Genomic DNA, 21,759 nt, shown 5'->3' with positions numbered 1-21,759 from the left:
CACATGAACAAACTTTTTCATCTGTGATTTTAATTACATTTCTTATTGAAATGTAATTCAATAAGAAATTACTTTGTGAAAATTGTGTCAAATATACACAATTTTGCAATTGTGTATATTTGACACTATCAGAATATTGACAGAGTTTTGCGCTCATTTGTAATGGAAACGCAGCTGCTGTCATTTAATGGTCTGTCCATCTGTCAATGTTCAAATACCACTTTGAACAGCAGTATTTGAACTGCTACCAGACTAACTCTCAGAGTTGTACAATTTCAAGACACTTAAGAATTTCAACAATGGAATTGATCAATTTCCATTCCTGAAAATTAAAAAAAAAGGTTGATAACCCAGGTGTTTGACATCATTTCTCAGTTTTGGGTAATCCTATTTTTTTTTTTTTTTCCAAAGCCTCTAGTATCATTTAACCCGGCATGTCAACTGTACAATTCCATAAGTGTGAAGGTAAAGCTCTCTTCTTTCCAGATTCTGCCTTTGTGTTTACTCTGGAATCTGTCAACCAAAAGCCCTTCCTCCATAATGTGGCTTTATTCATTTTTTATTTGTTTAAGCAACATTTTGGAAAATATTTTTATGTTGCCTGATTTTATTCATTTGCTATTAATATGAATTATTTTCATCTTTAAAACATCAAAACGTCCACATAACATCACATTTTGGTCTATTTGAAGATGTAATTTTTAAATATTAAAAGATTGATGTTTAGATCAGGTACTCTACTTGAATAGACATTTTAACAAATACATTTACTTCAGTGAGAATATATTAAAGTAGTTCTACTTGTACTTGAGCACAGTGTGATGCTGCTCCACCCCCTCAGGTTGTTGGAGCTGTGATGTGCTTTGGACCCGTCTGAACCACTGCTTTTATGGAGACGGGTGGGACAGTCTTGTTATTTGTTTCCAGGGGAGACGAGGCTCGTCTTTGTTTTTCTGACAACTCCTTTACATCTTGATTGAATGTTTCTCATTACACTGTGCTGCCAGGCTGTTTCCAAGGTGAACATTTCATTTTGTCTTGAGGACAGGCAAGGAAACCAATGAAAATGCAGTCCAGGTTCTTTTATAATCTTATTTTTTCATGCTGGTTGAGGATCAATTGGGTTTTACATTTTCTGTTTTTGAAAAAATAAATTAAATCTAATCTCTCTCAGTTCAGCCTTTCCATTACTTGACATGCACAATATCTCCTTATCAAAGAAAAAAAAAGTGTCCTTTTCTGCATTCTCATCACGTTTTCCCAAAATCCCGAGCATAATAAAACCTTCATGTCTATTGATTTCTGTAGAGGATCACATTTTCTACCTAAACTGGTTAATAATATCACTATGAAAGTGAAGATCAAGGTGAAAGAAGGGAGGGAGAGGCAAAGAAAAGCAGGGGGTGGAGGGGTGGGAGCTATTCCTATTGAGATTAATTGCTAATTCTGGGATTTCTTGCTTCAGAAACATTGCTTCATGTTGCAGTGGGTAGAGAGGAAAGAGGATTTTCAACTCCATGCTGTCTGAAGAGTTCAACTGGGAGAACAGAGAGAAAGATGAGAGTTATCTTCAGTAGGTTATCCTTCATAAAGTAGATTAACAGTCAGGGTAGGGATGACAGGACGTACATGAGATAAAGAAAATATTTGGACATATTTTTGTCCAAACTGAAATTATTTAAAGGTGCAGTATTATGTGTCTTCCAGACGCGCAACACAATCAGTTACTTGATTGTACCATTTTACAACACAAGGACACTTATAACACTTCAGGTATGAGAATGGTACATGTGTCACATATGACTTCAAATAATTTTGGCTTTGTAATTTAGTGCCTTGAAATGGGGCTTTTGTCTCTTTAAAGTTCATCTTTAAAACATTTTAAAGTGTAACGGGAAGGGGGGGACGTGGGGACTGACCAGGACAAAAGAAGTGATGATGCCACCTTATCCACTTTGTCACCAGTAGTCAGAGCAAAGCAGACCCATTCCCCTCCATGTTCACATGGCAACTAAATCACACACATGTAAAGCTGAGTAATATTTAGGTTATAAGAGCAAATGAGCAGCACTAGAAAGTGATGTATCAAATGATCTGAACTGATGTATCAAATGATCTGAACTAATATCCTTCCAAAATAAAGACTTGTAGGGAAGCCAGATGCTGGTGAGAAGTTTACATATGCTCGCCAAGGGCCGTAAATAGACTTGTAATGTTGAACTGATCAAATTTTCTAGCCGAGATTACACAATTGCAATGGTCTTAAAAACAGGAATTGATTGCACAAGTGCAAGGAACAACAGAGTAAAGACATAGTGCAGAATAATCTGGGAAATGAAACTGACCAGCTTTAAAGTGCACAAAGAAGCGTTAGTGGAGATCCTTCCTCTTGCTCTATAAAGAGAAAGAAATACAAAGGGCTCTAATGCTAAAATATGAATCTAAACTAAAGCACAAAGTTGAAGAATACAATAATAAACAGAACTAGTAGCTTTATGGAACAACCTTAGTGGCAATTATCAAAGACAAAAAAAAGAAAAGAAATTGCGTGACATTATCTTTAATCAGTTTACAAAAATATAATGAGGATATTAGGACAACTATAGTGTTATTATAATAGAATTTTCCTTTAGTATAAAAGCTGATTGAGGAAACATTTCTATCATTCCTGGATTATAATGTGATCCAACATGCTTTAGCTTAGCCACTGTTTTCCACAGAGTGTGTTTGGATTTAAAATTGTAAACCATGACAGGCACCAGATCATCTTTATTGTTTATTAACTCTTCAACACAAAATCATTGTTACCTTTCAATGCAGGTCTCTGTTGGACACCCTGCAATAATCAGGTTACAGCAGTCACCAGATGTTTCCAACAAAATTGCTCCAGTTTTTCTTCCTTTGATTCACAAACTTAAAATACCTTCAGAAAAACGTTGATCAGATTCTTTTTCGATAATTTACACAAGCCATAGAAACCTGTGAGTGTTATTACCTTTATTGTTTTAAGTTGATTTGTTGCTTTTATCAAGCTTTTATTTATCATCACTTATTAAATAGGATTTTTAAAATTTGTTCTCATAAACAATATCAAAAATATCAATCTAACTAAAAAACTAAAAAATAGAAATGAGTACAACAGTTTATTAAAACATTTATTATTATATTTTCCAGCAACTGAAAACTTTATATTTTTCTGTTTTCTATTTGGGTTTTTTGGTTTGGACAACCACAATGTCAACAGTTTTTCACTCATTACAAAGAGCTTTCATCTTCACTGATGCATGAAGCTGCAGGAGGAAAAGGCCAATAACAATGCCACAATATCCAGTCCAATAAGTCTAATATCACTTCTTCACATCATTTCATCACCAAGGTGAGCAGCAAGCCAGCTGGAGAGTAATAACGACCATTTCGGAAAATGGAATGTAAGGTTTTTCTTGTTTTATATATAAATTAGAGATAGAAAAAAATCTAAAAGAAGATGTAGCTTGAAACCATAATATTTTAAAGTGACCCAGTGATGACTTAATAATAGTGAGAAAATCATTATGTGCCTTTGAGAACTATTACTTTTATGTCATACTTGTCCACTCACACAGACTTGGGGTCTTTGCCCAAGGAAGAGGTTATACATGAAGGACAGAATCTTTGCTTTTTTCCATTAGCAGGAATCACTGTCTGGATGAAGACAAAAGCAGACTAACAGCAGAACACAGGAGAGGGTCAGAGTTAGGTTGTGGAAAGTGGGGCAGTTTTGTAGGAAAAACTTATCAGCTAAAATTGTAAACGCCCCATCCAGATCTATCACTCAAATAAAAAAAATATTGATGTGAGAACAATATTATTATAAGACTATTTCTGTTATATTTCTTAAACTAATATTTTATTTCACCACAAGACGGTCTGTTATTTCTAATTAGTCTTCCGTTTATTTTCATTCTAATTTTTTTTCACTCGATCTCTAGTACTTTACAGGATCTGATGGGCAGGAAAATCTCTGACAGTGGGATGCAGGCAGTCTAAACAAGAACAGACTTGATAAAGCTGGAAATGTAGGCAAGTTGAAATCAAGTACCATCTTAAAAGATTAAGCAAGTGTGTACAATTTTCTTAAAATTCAAGTTCTATTTTAAACACTTCATTTATCCAATTTGATCAAACTTGTAAGTCTTATTCATGTATTTTGATGGTAGCAGATCACAATAAAATCACCCATAAAGAAGTAAACTTAGGCTATTTTAGGATTTTATTTTGAAGCATAGAACTGCCGACTTCCGGTACTGAAATGCAGTGCCGCAACCTGCATATATTGAACACACGGGAAGGATTGAGCAAGTTTTGGGAGAAAAAGAGGGATAAATTAGGACTAGCAAGTGATATAGCAGGACGTTAGTAGAACAGGGAGACAGGGGGCCTGTTGGACCGTCCTACCAGCCGCTCCTTTAGCCCAGAGGAGGGTGAGAGGCTGGCATGGACCGCTTGTAACCTAACGGAGACCGTTCCGTCGTCGTCTGCAGCGCGAGCGCGCCTTTGTGTTAAAAGCAGAATGATTGTAATGAGGCGCTAGCTGTGTGTCCGAGCGGCACAGCAGGACTTTAACCCTGCCTCATCCTCCTCTAAGTGTCAATGACCGCATCACCCATGTGTCAGCTAACTGCTGATGATATGTGAGCAAACCCTCCGGTTTAAAGATGGTAGAAATGAATGTGGCTCTCCGTTAATCTGGTCTCGAGCGGATTTTGACATTTCTCAGTCCGGCTGTAACGTGAGCAGGAAATCCCGAGCAGCAGACCCGTCTATCCCGGGGGTTACAGCGGCGCTCAGCGTTGTTTACATTCGCGCATTAAAAATTCATCGTATCTGCGTGGATTTCCACACGCGCACCCGCCGGTGGAAAGCTGGACAGTTTGGCAAAATGACGAGCCTGCGCCAGAGGAAAGGAAACAGGGGGAAAGAGGCGACTCAGGCTGCCGAAGTTCAGCCCCAGGAGTCCAACTGTTGCACCCATCACCATCCAGACAAGATCCTGTATGGTGAGAGAGAGAGAGAGAGAGAGAGAGAGAGAGAGAGATGAATCGTCCTGGGACGCTGTCAGTCAGTAGGAAAACCTGATGTCATTAAATAACTAAAACAGGTTTTGTTCCAATCAGCACTCCTGCTGCCAGTGTTGAACAAACTCTGCACTGGTGGTAACACCACTCTGCAGCCAACTCTTCAGTCATAGCTGAGCCTTTTACAAGGAAGTTTTCTTGTAGTTTGATGGTGGTCACCTGCTGCACCCAAGCCTCGAGTGACCAAACTGCAGCCATGTTTCTGGCCTTTGGGAGAAAACCAATTAATTGTGTGATAAATTAAAAAGAGCTTGATCATTTCCTTTTGGACAATGGAAGTTATAAATATGCTCCCCTTTAATATTGTTCAAAAGTCGACATTCTAAGAACTGAGTTAGCATGGTCTCTTTTTTTGTTTTTGTTTTTTTTTTTTCACAAAAACTTGCACCTTATTTTGTTTTCACTGTCTAAGCTGAATGATTAATATTTTTTGAAGCACATTTCTTGTTACAGAGACTTCTTCACCCGTTATAATTATTTTTTATGGTCATTTATTTAGGATGTTTTTCAATTCCAGCATTAAATCTTTAGACATTAATGTTTTTTTTTATCTGTGAAATTGTGTATTTGAATTAGTATGGCATTATTATTATTATTATTATTATTTGAGCTGAAAATGATCTCTAGAATTATATTATCATTTAATTCATATTTTATAATATCATTTAATTATAGATATTATCATTTATCTGTGGTAATTTATTGTCCAGTAAAATGAGTTATTGTGCCAGGCAACAGATTTATTGGACAACATTTAACCTCCATGCAGAAGGACTCAACACTAGGACCTTCTTTGCTTTAATGTTTCTAGAACACTTTAATCTTTTTCCCCGTTTTGTAAATAAGTGAATGAAAAATCCTTAAAAAGCGAAAAAAGGATTGTTTACCAATAATAACCAAAAAAGCAAAAAACAGAAAATAAGTTTTTAAAAAGCTGTAGCTGCAAAAGACATAACATATTCATGTCCTTGCAGGCGATTGGTCATGGGGCGCTATAATCTGGACATCGATTGGTTGGTCTGTTTCTGTGGGCTTAGGCCTTCTGTGCTCCATCTACGTGGCCATGTTGCATGAGAACGACCTGTGGTTCTCCAATATCAAGGTAAAGGCCATAAGTCTCCTGCTTTCTGCTGAGTGTTCTTTATGATGAATGTGATTCTCTGGTTCTGTTCAGTCCAACTTTCTGTCTGTATGTACTCTGTAGTCTGAGCAAAGGGAGGCTCAGATTTCTGCAAATCCTCCCAGTCTGGAAGTGAATGTCTGGTTCCAACTACCATGTTCTCTTGGAACCAGTCACAAGCTGGAAAGCCATTTGGTTTGTCAAAATTGGAGAAGCTCATGTGTAAATGCTGAAATATTGCACTCAGATCTTGTTTTGATGGTTCGTGTTATGTTACATATTGTCTCGCAATATCTCCACTGAGGCTTACAAGGGCACTTGTTAGAACAAAGCCAACACTCAAGTCGAGCTTTTGTGTGAATCAGTCAGCAGTTGTGGTTTCACACATCAGTTGGTGTGGAATAGGAACTGTTTGTTCATGTTGATGTATGAAATGAGTGACCCTGAATTCACAGCTGTTTTCCTGACAGAGTGAGGGTGTACGGGTAAAGAATGAAATCCCTGTAGACTTTTTTTGCATCGCACAAGTCATGTGATGAACAACTGAATGTCACAGGTGCAAACCACGAAGAAGAAGGTGACAGGAAGTTGTTGGAGGATTGTGGCACATCATGTTTTTTAAATGACTTATCATGTGTTCAAACTTACTCAAGTTTGTTCAGGCTTCCTATTTAAAGGACACACTAATATAGAAAATGTTTTTTCTTTCTTTTTTTACATGAGTTTTGTGCATATGTGTAATGGAAACGCAGCTAATGGCAAGATTGGCAAAACAAGAGCAAAAACAAACACATAAAAACAGTGAAAAAGGACAACAACACGAGCAAGAAAAAACAGAAACGATCAGAATCAGAACGAATCACCATGCCTTTAATGTCATCTCACAGAAGCACACAAACATTTTATTTCAGCACAGGTCTTGAGGATAAAGAACAATTAGCGCAACAATAACTACAACATGGAGAATGAGAAGAAAATGAAAAGAAAACTGATAGAAGTTAATTAGTTGTGGACGTTTTCCACATTGACAAACACGTCCACAGAATTCTGACCCATCACACAACAGCACTGCATTAAGGCAATCTGGGGTTTAATCCAGAATTTTTATTGTCACAAAGCTAATTCATGGTACCCTGTGCTGGAAACCTAACCATCTCCATGACAAGTTCAGGAGGATTGACAGCTTTTCTTCTAATAACTGCCAGCAGCTTTTTGAAGTTAAAGTCAAAATGTGATTGTGTGGCAGAGTTCTGCTTCTGTTAAACTCTCTCTGTAGAGTGAAACATGTCTTCAATAGGTTTAATACCTACAGAACAAAATTGATGTTTTACTTAATTTTGACATAATGCTTAATTTTTTATTGCAGTTGCCTAAATTCAAAATGACATGTACAAACTAGTGGCTCTAAGAAGTCATTGAAACTGATCATCAATTATTGTCATGTAACTGTGCTTCTGCTAGGCTCTAGCAGAGTAACAAACTTATCTACAGGTCAAGTTTTAAAATTCAAATCCTAGCTTTAGTACTCAGTTGTGAGGTTATGAAAACTTGGCTACAAAAATGTTTAATTTTCTGCTTTTTGTCGAATAAAAACATCTCTTCATCATGTTACAATGACACACCTCCCCTTATGCTGCGATCTCCATCAAATGCCTTGGAAATGCATCATAAACACCTCATTGTGTAAAGGGATGATGGTTTTTCCATGCGTAGTGCGGTGCTGATTTCTGAACTCAGCCAAATGGAAGCATCGTTCCTCTGGGATAAAGTTTGCACTGTGTGGTGTGGCAACATTGCCAAATATGATGTCATTTTTAATGGTCCTTGTAGCACTGCAGAAAAACATTGTTTTAGACTGACTCAAAGCAGTATTATCTGATTTCACAGTCTGCATTAAACGCTGACAAAATAAAACTCCTGCTGTGGGTTTTCTCATTTTGTAACTCATTTAGTTTTCATTTGTTTTGGTGGACAGACCCTGCCAAGAATGTGTAAAAAGTAGTGGTGGGACTCCATTGCAAATTTTAATCAAGTTAATTGCAGCATCTGTCGTTAATTAATTAATTAATTAATTAATTAACTACATATTGACTAAATAAGCAACATCCTGGATTCAAAAACTCTTTTTTTGTCGCTCAACTATTGAACGAGACATACCAGCTCAACAGAAAAGATATTGATTGGTTTTAGTTTGTTGTTGATGTTACTCAACCATCAGAATGTGTGTAATAGCATATTGCACCATTCAGCTGTGTGAGGTGATGTTTCAGGATTTGCTCACCGTGACGAGGCCTGGTGGCTGCTGGTTGAACTGCAGTCTGCCCAGTTTACCACCATCAGACTGAAGGTCCTGGCAACAGAACCACATCATCTTCAAAATCGCTAACATTATATTATAAACACTTCAGGTCATACACCTGTCTCTGGGTTTCATTTACAAATGTGCACAAATATTGTTGACGTTCTGGTAATGTTGAAAAAGATTTTAACTTGCTTTAGCAACATCCACCTTCTGAGTGAGTCCTCAGACTGCCTCCTTCACCAAGGATTAGGGCCATTTATTATTATTCAGTTGAAAATACATACATAAGTGCATAAAAGAAATCAATACACTAAATTATTTTGGCAAGTTAATATGTTTTTAGTACTCATTGATACTTAAGACAGCATCAACAATGTTTGTTTATTTTTGAGTTCAGATGCTAAAGCAGATTTCGCAGCCATTGAGAAGTGCTGGCAATGGAACCAGAAGGAATAGACACCAAGTAATTTATAGTGGACATATTCACTTAAATTCTTCCTTTTCACATGTAAATCATTCACATATGGTCTATAGAAAGTGGGACTGCAATGCTTTGTTCTGAATTCCTGGTTATTGTTGTTCCACAGTCTCTGTTTCAGAGCAACTCATTTTGCTGCAGTCTTTTAAAATATGAATGAGACATTTCATGCCACGTCCCCCTCCAGGTCGCAGTGTTCCACTCCACTACGTTCAGCCATTTTTGTAGTTTTTACACCCCCTCCATCCATACAAATCAACTGTTATGTGTAGTTTAACTAGTCTTAAACATATTAGATACGTATTAAAACAATTAATGCTTCCACAATATGAGTAAAGTAAACAAGGCCTTGACATAATTCAGCAGTTAGATGACGTCCCAATAACGTCACTGAACACATTTGGGTTATGTGATTTCCAAGGCACAAATGGCAAAAACAAAGCCAAATGATTATATTCAAGACATGCAGTACAGCTATATCCTCAAGGCAGCTAACAGCTAGCATACAGCACTAACAGAAGTAGAAGGCTCAATGCTACTATCATACCAATGACCAGGATGTGATTATGAACATGCAACATTCATGCCTAAATAAGCTTTGCTGTCATTTCAGGGTTATTAGCAGCTCACTGCTTTGCTGTGCACCTTGTTTATCAAAGGAGAAGGAACTGACCCTCAATCAGATGAAGTCTTTCAGAAACTCCCTCTTGATACTGCTGGAGGTTGCTGAAGCGTTTATCCTTAAATGCTTGGTGCAAACTGACTTTCTCCATTGATGTGGGCATATTCCAGAGAAAAGTCAAATTTAACCAGACACTTCAAAGAGGCTCTGATACCCGGGAATGATGTAAGGAATCATGTGAGTCAATACATGATAGAACCAAATATTTTGACTTGTTTACTTTCAACTTCTGCATAACTGAATTTGGACTACAAAATCACTACGAGAAAAAAAAATGTCAGAAACTGATTAGCCCAAAGTCATGAGCTTGTTTAGCAGAACCACAGCAAATACAGTAGTGTCATAGAAGAACAATATAGCAAATAGAGAAAAATGATCAGACTGAAATTATGACCCAAAAAGAATATTAAGATATCTATGCATCACTGGGAGAGAATACATTTAAAAATGTTGGACTCCTTGACACTCAAAGTAGACAACAATGATTTTAAGGGCTAAAGATGTGGATTTTGCATATTATAAGCCACACACCTGAGATCCCTTAGTTCCAGCTGCATGTTCTGAAGTTACTCCCAGCCTGTGATCTTGGTAGAACCTGGAAAGACAAAGTGATCAGTATCAGTGATCAGGTTTATGACTGATGCTTACGAAAGCTGTTGTCCATAACAGGAAGTAGAACATATTTTAACAATCCCGCTTTCCTGAGGCAGTGTGGTCCTGAGATATGTTCTACGCTGCTGATTATCACCAGTGCTGCTGAACAGAGAGCTCAGTTGGCTCAGTTTGTCCTCTTGAATTCATCAGGTGTGAGCTCATGTCCATATGGATTCCAGGACCCGGCAGGGGTTTATTTGGAGCATGCGCTCATAGCTTCACACCAGCTCCAAAGCCACAAATTCTCTGACAAATGTTCCCCACGTTTTCCGAACGATGTTCCAACACGTTCCCCTCGGCGCTCTCTCCCACTCTCGTCTCTCTTATCCTGCGCCTGTGTGTGTTTTTATAGACAAGAGGTCAGTAGTAGTCCCCTCTTTTTTTTATTTCCCCTCTCCCTCCCTTCAGAGGCTGCAGTTGTCCACAGTCTGTCCTGTTGTTCACACACTTACTGCAGCTCACTTTTTATTTTTATTCTTTGTACTTTGAACTGTTTAAAGATAGCTTTTTATTTTCACCTCAACCAGAAGCCGGGGCATTTTTCTGCTTGAGGAAGGAGTCAGCGGTTCCAGTCGCGAATTAGCTCATCCATGGATTCTTCAAGCAATCACATCAGAGATAGAAGTTATTCAAAATTCATCAAGAGGACATGCTGACAGAGAGAAATGAAGGGGAGAAAAATTAAGTAGCTTTCACAAGGAAGGCACTCTTCTGAACTTGTTCACTGAGCTTATTCTCTTTGACCTCAATATAAACCAGAGATTAGCCGTATTCCTTATAGTTTTTGGTGAAAAGCCAGTGCTTGTTTTGCCTCGGGTAGACTCGAAAGAGGATTGGAAAGGAAACTAGCTTCTCATTCCCTCTGAGAGAGCTTTTGCATATTTCCTCTGGCGAAGAACTTGAAGCGATTAAAAACCGTTCTTTAATTTATTTGGAGCGACTTCAAGTAAAGAAAAAAAAAAAAACATGCGTGTTGGTATTTATCCCTGTAATGGATTTGGACCAGGAGCATCCTGTTTATTTACCTGGATCTAACACATCAAATGTTCCGAGAACACACAGATGATCTCCATTTTTCTCATGCAATGGATGTTCGGAAAAGAGCGAAGGTGAACCAGGCAGGGAGCTGTTTGGGAATTTTGCCACCCGGATCATCTGGAGAGAGATGCAACAGTGGCAAGAGGACGGAGCCAGCAAGGATTAGAGAAGGAGTTTCCCCGCTTGGACGATCCGGTTCTTTATCAGGTTTATACCTTCCACGCCGGTGGCCTTGGCAACGGCGTGTTTCCATGGCAGCAGGGCTGTTTCTAGCGGTGCTGCTGGCCGTGGCTCAGGCTTGGTGTGTCAACGCCATACACGAGAATCTGCTGTGGTTCTCTCAGCTCACGGTAGGAGACACTGCTGGCATTCTAGAAAATGACTCGCTTTGAAAATGAAATGAGGGGAGGCGCATCGTGCGTCGCTGTGAACAGTCGGCAGCACTAAGGGGTTGGGGTGGATTTGGTCAGTAATAAAGTGGACATACAAAGCTGTCACACCTCTCAGCTGGCCAATCACAGTTCCCACCAGGAGTTCCTACCTTCCTATCTTATTTGCTAGCTGACCCATTGGGGCAGCTGTGGCTCACTTACCGGAGTCCTTGTCTTGCTGCTAGAAAGATGTGGGTTCGATTCCAGCATCCTGCCCTGCCACATGTCGGTGAGATGTGGTGTGCTGAGGCCAGATTAGCCATTCAGACACAGGTCTGAATGGTGTTTTCAGCCACACCATTCAGACCTGAATGTTGAATGGTGTGACTGAGTGAAAAATGGGACCACTTTATTTGACGGGTTGTGAATAAGACTGTCATGACACCATCATAAACATGACATAACACCTGTCATAAACATGAGTAACTCTTTATGAATATTTAGGACTGTTGTCATAAAGTGTCATTTGGTAAATAAGGACACTTTTAATACAAAGTTGACATTATTGAAAATGTCTTTGTTATGACAACTTGACATGAACCAAGAAATTGTACTCCATAAATTTGTGATAAAAGTATTACTGATAAAACTTTAGCTTCAATAACATAAAGCTACATAATTTTTTAAGTTTAATCAGCAAATTGTTTATTGAGACCACATCTGTTACTAAGAATAAATCTATTTTACAGACAATAACACTAACAAGGAGCTTATTTTTTATGTCAGTGTTAATGTAATTAGGCTGTTAAGTGACTCCATGACACTTTCAATTTGACTCAGTAAGACTTGATTAAAAACCAGTCCTAATAGTTCTTAGGACTGGTTTTTCTTTGTAATTTCTGTCCAGTAAAACTGTTAATCTATAGATCAATAGACAGGTCTATGTAAAGATATAATCCATGTTTCTGTTCCATATTTGCTGCTAGAATTAGCAGCAAATATTAGCTGAGATGCTGTAATATTTATGTTTTTGTTTTTTTTAAATAATCTTTGCATTGAAAGGATTTGGAAGCATTGGTTTTCCACTGAAAGTTCTGGTTTGGACAGCGAATGCCACGTGGGTGACATTTTATGGATAATAAACTAATGCCCCATTCTGAAGGCAGCACATAAGTGCACCATAAGAAACTGACATAAACACTGAAGAGAAGAAGAGTTATGATTAATATAGTTGCAGTTCTATACATGTTTTAATGTTGCAGAGCTCAGTCTTTATGCAAATACATACAACTTTGAACTGGCATTGGTGTACATCTTGTCATTTTGTGCAAAATTTAACAACTAACATCAGAAAATGGCACAGAACAAGAATATTTTTTCCACTCTGGCTGCTGTTAGGGCTACCGATTTTAACTTGAATGTCCATTCATGGCATTTTTTTATAGACGCCGAAAATGCGTCTACGATTTAAAAAAGATTTTTATTCCCATGACTTTTTTGTTCTCTGGGGGATTATTTTTGATGATAAATACAAAAACAACTGTAAAAATCAAAACATCAACAATAGTGATCATAATATTAATAATAAAATAACATTCAGTGCAAAGCAGCCTACAAATTCTTTGACGGGGGGCAGTGAGGAACCTGAATGATGGATTTAATGTCTTTCTTGCAAAAATCCAAATGTCTGCCAGATGATAAAGCAGGAGCCCTTTTCCCATTTTTCTTTCAGAATTAGGTTATACTTTGGTTCTTCACTTGATTCTTTAGTTTGTTCACCTTCAAAGCCCAGCTGTCCACATTAATCAGAGAAGTGACCAAGAGGTCAACAGTCACTGGATTCTTTTGTTTTACTTTGGAATATCCTAATATGATGACAAAACATTGTATTTCGGGTTCATTTGACTGTTTTTTGTTTCAAGGTGGATTTTAAACCTTAGTAATATTTTAAATTGAAACCCACATGGCTCCAGGCTTTCCCTCTCACATGTACTTACTTAATCTGCTGATAAATTGAAAGGAAAACTAATCTGTTCCTATTACAGACTTTTTATGGTTCTAAAGCTGACATTATTACTGGAAAATACCAGAAACCAGATTGTCGTAATGCTTTGATATATGGTTTCATTTTTTACAGACTGGATTGCAGGAACTCTTGGACTGTTTTTATCTTTAAACAAATGGTAATGCCAGAGAACAGTTTGGCAGACTCCTGCTGAATTATAAAAATGGATTTTAATAAGGAAACAGGCTGCTGTTGTCAGAGGATTTCACTTTTAATCAAACACTGAATGGAAATGTTTCCAAACTAAGTGTAGCAAACCAACAATTGATGTAATATTGTGGCGTGGGACGTCCTCAGTGCCGTCTCCTCTCCTTCTGAAGAGGAACAGTAATCATGCTTGGCGGGCGGTGGGAGATATGGAAGGGATTCTTCTGGGATGTCTGTGTTACCCCTCTGATTGTTACCTCAGAGGGCTGCCAGTATATCAGCCGCTTTGCTCAGGTCCTTCTCGGATCTGTCTTGTCTTGCCAGAAAATCTGTTTTCCACATCATGCAGAACAAAAGAGCTTGGATTTATATTACCACATTCCCCATTTCTGTTTTCAGGAAGTGGAGAGGGAGATCTCCTTCCGGACAGAATGTGGACTGTACTATTCATACTACAAGCAAATGTTGCAGGCTCCATCCATACAGGAAGGTATGCTCACTGTGAAGCACTCAAGTCTTCATCATCATCTGCAGTTCAGCTCATTATTTCCTTACTAAATTCTCTCTTTTATTAATTAGTTATTTACAGCTGTAACAAATTGTAGTTAGAGAAGCACCGGTCCTCTATGAACATATGTATTGGTCCTGATGTCAAAAAAAAAATTCTAGTTTGAGTATTGGTGACAATGTTCCCATCAGATCTATTTGATCTAATTCTATGCTTTGTGCTCTGACTGACATCATGCTTTATTGTTTATTTTATATTACATTTAGAATTCCTAATTGCACTTTCTGAACCATTTGAATGAAGCTTTGTTGCAGTTTATATTTTTCACGTTTGACGAAAGTACGTTAGTCATCTTATTGCTTTTGTCAGTTTCAGTTTTTTTATCATTTATTTTACATCCACTTCTCAGTGCACTGATTAAACACATTAAAGTTGTTTTTACATGTTTGACCAAATTTATGAAGCCATTGGTGTATTTCAATGTGAAGCTTTAAGTTTAGTGTTAGCTGAGATGCTGTAATGTTTATGTTTTTGTTTTTCTAAATAATCTTTGTTTATTCTAATTTTTGGTCTACTAGTTAACACATTGGAGTCTGAGATATATATTCTCTACAAACAGTAAGGACAAAGGAAGGTTATGTAGCCACCTCTAGAGGGCGCTGTTGTCTGGTTGGTTCAGGAGTATATTATTGGTCTGTTTTGGGCATGTTGGGCAATGTGAAGCTGGAATAAAATTTTGTAGATCCTGAAACTAAAGGATGAATAGAAAGCGGTTCAAGAGACATCAAGCTGCTTTAGGGGACACATAGCATCACCCTCTGCTCATCGAAATTGATTATATAAACTATTAAGAGTATCCTAAAACACCTTTTTAATTTTATTTTTATTTTTTAAATTTACAAAAAGCGTCTGAATTGTTGCTAAGTAGCGCAAGAAAATCCACCAATATGACTGAGTTGTCAATAGTAGTTGCTCCTCTAAAAGAGGTGAAATTATCAGTCAGGAGACGTTACGAAGTAGGAGCATACTTTATAAGTGGTGTGTATTTATAAGTATATATTTGTATATCTGCGGTTTAGATACAGAAATTGGTTCTGAGTTTACTTAAAATGTTCTTTTCCTAAACACAGACATAAATGTACTGAATTATAAGTTTACTTGATAACTCTGCACAGTACAGCACATTTAAATACACCAATAGCTCCATAAGCTTGGTCAAAGATGTAAAAAAAACATCCTTCATTGGTTCAGAAAGTGCAAATTGTAAGTCTAAATGTAAATGTGTGTGCGTTTGTGTGTGTGTGTGCATGCGTGTGTGTGTTCTCAGGGCTGTCAGAACTGATCCATGACAACTTGACAGAATCAAAGAGGACCATCAATCTCTTACAGCGGATGAATATCTACCAAGAGGTGTTTCTGAGTGTTCTGTACAGACTGCTGCCCTTACAGGTAACACACCACCCACTCTACTCATTGGTGGCAAAAAGTGACTCTGGGAAAGCTTCTTTTTTCCAATTTGAGCCATAAATTAAAAAAAATAAGTTTGTGGGGAAGTTGTTACATATTTAAAACTGACCCAACTTTTAAACTTTAGCAATTTTCCAAACTGCCCAGTTCCTCTGCTGTCATTGTTGGCCTACCTATCAGTGCCTAATAAGCCATTTTCTTTTGTGTGCGTATGTGTGTGTGGTCCAGGCGTATCTGGAGCCCGTGTATTTCTACATTTACACAGTGTTCTCGCTCCAAGCCGTGTATGTGATCGCTCTGTACCTCACAGCATGGCTCCTGGCTGGTTCCTGGCTGGCTGGTGTACTGACTGGAGTCTGGTACATTCTTAATAGGTGAGTAATAAGAATGTTCTGCATGCTCACTGGAGAGGAGAGAGAATGACTCTGAGTTTCTGTAGAAGTCGTGTTGCACATATCTGATAGAATTCAAACCTTCACCCAGAGTAGAGAAAATGTCAATCATTCTATAAAGTTTGTAGAATTTTTTGCGACAGACAGAGTAACTATTGCATAAATATGTAGTGGATGAAAAAATTATTCACTGTTCTCACATTTTTTAAATAAACATCTGAAAATCACATGAGGTATTTGTGTTTAGACGAGGTCCAGGACTTCACCGTGGTAATTTCAATTTATTAATGACCTAGATTTCAACTCCTTGTTTTTTAATTTTATCATAATTAATGGCATTTTTTTCTGACATAAAAGGCTTGGACCATGACCTGGAGAGGTTTACGTCTATGTCAATGTCGATTAATCAAAATATTTTATTTCAATTAACCACTTTTTTTTAAACAGCCAGCCATTGGCCAGCTCCTGTAATGTCCTATTATGTGACTGGTTTCCCAAAGAAAAGTAATAAAAATGGGAACGTTTGTGGGGATGCAATGTTTGATTATGAAGTATTAAAGCTTTAAATCCTTAAAAAGCTGTTGGACGAAACATGACAACATGTGATTGACTTGGATAATAGCGTATACTTCAGTAAATAAGTCTGTAGATAGAAACTGATATTGACAAAAATGTATTCTGGCAGCTTACGGTATATTATAATAGAAAGACACAGGGAGCCTGTAGATGTAGTTGTCTGACAGAGTAGATATGTTGATGGGTTGTATTACTTTTTATTTTGCTTTGAGCCATTTTTGGAAAAACAAGCATAAAGTTAGAAGAAATTTCAGGATTATTTTGACTTTTTGTGCAGATTGATACTTTGGTTGGATTTTTTTCAGTAAACATTAAAAGCAGATGTTTTTAATAAAATATTTGCTTTTATTTATATTAAATAAAAGCAGCTCTACTCCAGCTCTACTCTAGAGTCGGAGTATAGGTCTCCAACTCTAGGAAAACAACTTAGAGCTGAAAAACAAGCCTGCATAGCTTGGAGCATTTTAGGATGCATCTTCCAGAGTTTTGAAAACTTAACAAATGTTCACACATGATTACTCTAACTCATTTCTCAGGTTGTTTTCTGAGAAATGAGACACACAAACCAAATAAAGATGATTGAAACAATCAGCATTTTCCACCTAAGGGCTGCTCTTCTGCTTCCTTTTTTCAGGGTGGATACCACTCGGGTGGAGTTCACCATCTCCCTCAGGGAGAACTGGTCTTTGCCCTTCTTTGCCCTGCAGGTCACTGCTGTCACTTGCTACCTAAGGCCTCAGCTCAGCGCCTTGCAGCAGGTTCAGCACACACAAACCGAGTCTAGACGAATAATATTTAAGAAAGGTAGAAGCAGAAGCAGCACAGACTAAATAGTGTGTTTTTGTGTGTTTGCTCACCAGAAAGTGATGGCGTGGCTGATATACGTGACCACATGTTGCTTCTGTCTGACGTGGCAGTTCAACCAGTTCATCCTACTAGTTCAAGCTCTCATTGTTTACATCCTGGACATCGTCGACCTCTTGACGACAACGCAGGTACGCAGGACACAGTTGCTGTGGCACCCAGCATAACACCAACTGATATCATCATTCCATCCATCCATCCATTCCACCCATCCAACCAACCAACCAACCAACCAACCAACCAACCAACCAACCAACCAACCAACCAACCCAACCAACCAACCAACCAACCAACCAACCAACCAACCAACCAACCAACCAACCAACCAACCAACCAACCCAACCAACCAACCAACCATTCCTCAAGTCTCACACTTCACTGATTCCATAGTCAGTTACAGAAGTTAAATAAGACAAACAGTCCCATTGATCAGTATCATATCAAAACAACGATGTGTTTGCAGTAACAAGTGACAAGCAACATAAAGTTCACAAAAAAAAAACCCTTTAAGAAAATTTTAAAATTGTTTTGTTGCATTGAACAGCAGTGATGGGTTTCAGTGAGACTTCTTCCATGTGTTTCTGGGTTGTCTGTATTCAGGCCACTACGCTGATGTGTTAACATCTGTAATTGGCACCAAGTGCACACTCTTCCAAGTGAGATGGTTCAACACTCACACTTCACCTCCATTTTTGCTTAAAAACTTAATCTGAATATGGAGTGAAACTGATTTGAGCACAAATATCTGTGAGTGAACGATCATTTGTGACGTGTGCATTTAAATCTTCACGAATCTGCTGAACCCGCACTCGACTCTGATGAACTCGTGCTCCACCTCGTCTGTCACTCCACTCTGGTTCTTCTGTTCCTCAGATACGGAGTGCCTGGAGGGCCAAAAAACACATTTAACGTGTCCTTCACATGCAAAGTATGTTTCTAATGTGCAATAAAGAGTGTTCACAACTTAAACTCTATGTAAATGAACCACATCTCTAGCCAACCACAGATGGTTGGTTTTGGCTGATTAAAGTAATCGTTGGATGGTAAAGAAGCAATCACGATGAAAATCAAAATACTGCACCAAGAAGCATCAAAGACAAAACAAAATGTAAAGATTTAGGAAAAACAAAAGTATAACTCAATTGAATTTTGTATCCTAAGAATATGTAGTGAAGCATAAAAATATGTTTATGCATTTCAGAGCCAATATGTAATATTTAGCATTTTTACATTGACTTTTACAGATAGGCCAAGTCAAAGTAGCTCAAATGCCACAATCCCTGATCAGTCAACTCATTTAGCATTATGCATGTTATAACATATATGGTGAGTGTTCTAAATTCACACTCCATGGTGACGCGTCAATATTAGTATATTATTAGTTGTCTGCTGCTGTCCTGTGCAATCTGATCCATATGTCTTCTGAAGATGTTCTGAGGGAAGCCGGGTGTGTTCGTTCCTCACACCGACTCCAGGATAGAAGCCAGTCCAGGTCTGGCTGAGGTTCCATAAGCATTCCCATGGAGGTTTTCCAGGCCTTACATTTCCCCAATAAAATCCGTCCTCATTTACATTTCACTGTAAGAGCAGTTTGGCAGCTGTGTTGACATGTGTAGCAATCCCTAAATTATTCATAGCCAAGCCAAACTTTGATTTCCACTTGTTATTTTTTCATTGGACCAGTAGCTCTCTTTTGACCTGGAATGATGCAAACCTTGACAAAAAAAGGAAAGACAGTGGATGTAAATGTGGAGTGGCATGAACTGAAAACTGAATCCTCCATGTGATTGTGAAACCGCATCATGATTGTTAGCAGTGCGTGGCTCATTCCCAGCTGTGTTTTGCCCAGGTGACCACCCTATACCTGATTCAGGTGAGCAGTCTGCTGAGCATTTGGCTGCTGCAGTTCTGTAACTCCATGATCCTGGGATCGCTGGTGCTCAGCTTCATTGTTGCAGCGCTCTTCATCAGACACTGCCAGGTTAGTACATGTGTGAATCTACTCTGGCTGTCAGGATGATTGAATTAATGATGAGTTAAATAGTTAATTAGATCCTGATGTTTGTTTTTCTTTGCATATGCTAATGAACAAAAGCAGTTTAAGTTTTCATCACAACCAGAAAGCAAAACACTGCAACACTTCTCAGCTGAGTTTCTGACTCCTCTCAGATTGGATTTTGTGGAATTTCCTTCCTTCTCGGTTATTATTCAGTGACATGCATACATACCGAGTAAAGCTAATGTGCTCTCTGCCTCTATATACACAGTTGTACTGCTCACTGTAGCATAAACAGGATTGTTTTGCAAACCTTCATAAGGATTTAGCATCATTCGTGCTGAACGACCGGAGATGTCGACTTGAGTTGCTCTTAAGTTACAAAAGTTAAATGTTGAGATGCACCCATTGGAGTTTTCTGGCTGATCACCGAGCTTTAAAAAGCCTGAGATGCAGATACAGATATTGTTTGTCTGAAATGTTGCTGAATATATCTACAGTGCGGTGACTGTTGTTTACCGCAGATGTGCAGATGTGACTTGATGGGCGGGTCTGCCAGTCAGGGAACATGTTACTCAAAGTGTTTGGTTCACTTGACACAAAGCAGATTAATAGCATGTTGAATGTTTTCATCCTTAAGTGAAATTATTTGTTTTATATCTGCTGCTGTTCATTTTATGTGTTTTTGTGCCCAAACTACAAAGAAAATGTTTTTGCTGTAGCAATGAATTTAGAAGAACAAGATATCTAGAGGAATGTGTAAGAGCAGGTTTAGAAGTGATGTGGCCTGCTGTGGGGGCTGATTCTAACATACATGAACTATAGAAGTGTTTTATATTCCTCAACCTGTTGTTTTAAAAGGATCCAAGCCTTAATTAGGAGTCAAGAGGTCAGAACTCCTCAGGCTCCCAGGCATGGTGAAGGGAGCAACATTCCCCTTGGGCTGACTTGCGGGTCTAATTGCTGCCATTAGCAGTTCCCTGGTTAACCCTAGGTGGATTTATAATAAATGCCATATTTTCTGACAAATATAAAACATGTGAGGAGTGTAATTTAAAGCCTGCGTAAAAACTGAAGGCTTTATTATCTGGTCAATTAGGTTTGAAATCAACACCATGTGTTTCGTCTTGCAGCCTGATCTGAAGACTGGAGGCCTGCTGGTTCGTCTGGCCAAAGTTCTCCTCCACAGCATCCTTGTTCTCCTGCTTACCTTCATCATCAACTCCTTGACTAAGGTGCTCGTCTTCCTCTGCCTCCCCTCGTGTCCCTCCCCTCTGTTGTCTTTCCGTTCTCTTTCCCCTCCTCTCATCCTCTCCTCAGACCTTCAGAGCAATGATGCAACATTATCCGCCTGGTTTCTGCTCCTGTTTACGCTCCTGAAGGCTGATCTCGGCCCAGTCGTGATGACCTTATCTGTGCTTATGTTTACAGAAAGCGCTTCAGCTCAGATCAGACGAGCACATTTTCAAATTCATCAAGTCAAAGTTTGCCTTGGGGCCAACGAGGTATGAACACATAAAACACACAAACCTCAATCCAATGCTTGGTTTTTTGCGGACACCTGTTCTCTGAAATCCTATTTGACTCGCATAGGCTGAGAGAATATATACAGTCAGTGTGCTGTGGGCTTGTTACAAAACATCCACTTGATCTAGAGTGACTACATTATTCACTAAGCACTAGTGTCATAGCACCTGCAGCGTTAATGTGTGTGAATAATAGATCGCGGGGTAAAGCCACTAGACCTCTCATCGATCAGTATGTTGCCGTGTCGGGACGGCTGCTCCGGGCCAGCAAATAACTCGGCTCTCAATGCGATGCTGCACAACTGGCCCTTCAATTATTCAGGAGATTGTAGAAAATGCGAGGCTCACTCCGTGCTCTGCTCCACCCTCAGCTGCTCTCTCTCTCTCTGCTTCTCTCAGACTTCTTTCTGCTCTCCCACTGTTTTGTTCTCCTGTCCTTTCAGTCCTGCTTTGCATTTG

General features: G+C 38.6%; 1 protein-coding gene and 1 long non-coding RNA gene across 3 annotated transcripts in view; one reads left to right on the top strand and one right to left on the bottom strand.

The window, feature by feature from the left end:
- The first annotated feature begins 3,760 nt into the window (after positions 1–3,760).
- The window catches only part of dpy19l3 (dpy-19 like C-mannosyltransferase 3), a 54,044-nt gene continuing 36,045 nt past the window's right edge, over positions 3,761–21,759 (top strand). The window contains exons 1-10 of one of the 2 annotated variants that reach the window (XM_055060060.1): positions 3,761–5,036; positions 6,089–6,216; positions 14,371–14,461; positions 15,807–15,928; positions 16,175–16,320; positions 17,549–17,672; positions 17,775–17,909; positions 19,628–19,759; positions 20,908–21,009; positions 21,206–21,279. In XM_055060060.1, the coding sequence (XP_054916035.1) occupies positions 4,664–5,036; positions 6,089–6,216; positions 14,371–14,461; positions 15,807–15,928; positions 16,175–16,320; positions 17,549–17,672; positions 17,775–17,909; positions 19,628–19,759; positions 20,908–21,009; positions 21,206–21,279 (1,427 nt within the window). In that variant the 5' untranslated portion in view covers positions 3,761–4,663. Of the gene's footprint in view, positions 5,037–6,088; positions 6,217–10,807; positions 11,739–14,370; positions 14,462–15,806; positions 15,929–16,174; positions 16,321–17,548; positions 17,673–17,774; positions 17,910–19,627; positions 19,760–20,907; positions 21,010–21,205; positions 21,280–21,759 lie in introns of those variants that run through there. The other variant, XM_055060061.1, reaches the window with a different exon arrangement.
- LOC129379335 (uncharacterized) lies at positions 4,930–10,656 on the bottom strand. Its single transcript, XR_008608164.1, has 3 exons — positions 10,228–10,656; positions 8,516–8,584; positions 4,930–5,029 (listed from the first exon to the last, which is right to left on the bottom strand). It is a non-coding gene; the product is annotated as an uncharacterized LOC129379335 (long non-coding RNA).

Source organism: Poeciliopsis prolifica, unplaced genomic scaffold, assembly GCF_027474105.1.
Source record: "Poeciliopsis prolifica strain line A6 unplaced genomic scaffold, Auburn_PproV2 SCAFFOLD057, whole genome shotgun sequence".
Lineage (NCBI taxonomy): Eukaryota > Metazoa > Chordata > Actinopteri > Cyprinodontiformes > Poeciliidae > Poeciliopsis > Poeciliopsis prolifica.
This window is presented reverse-complemented; position numbering and strand designations above follow the sequence as displayed.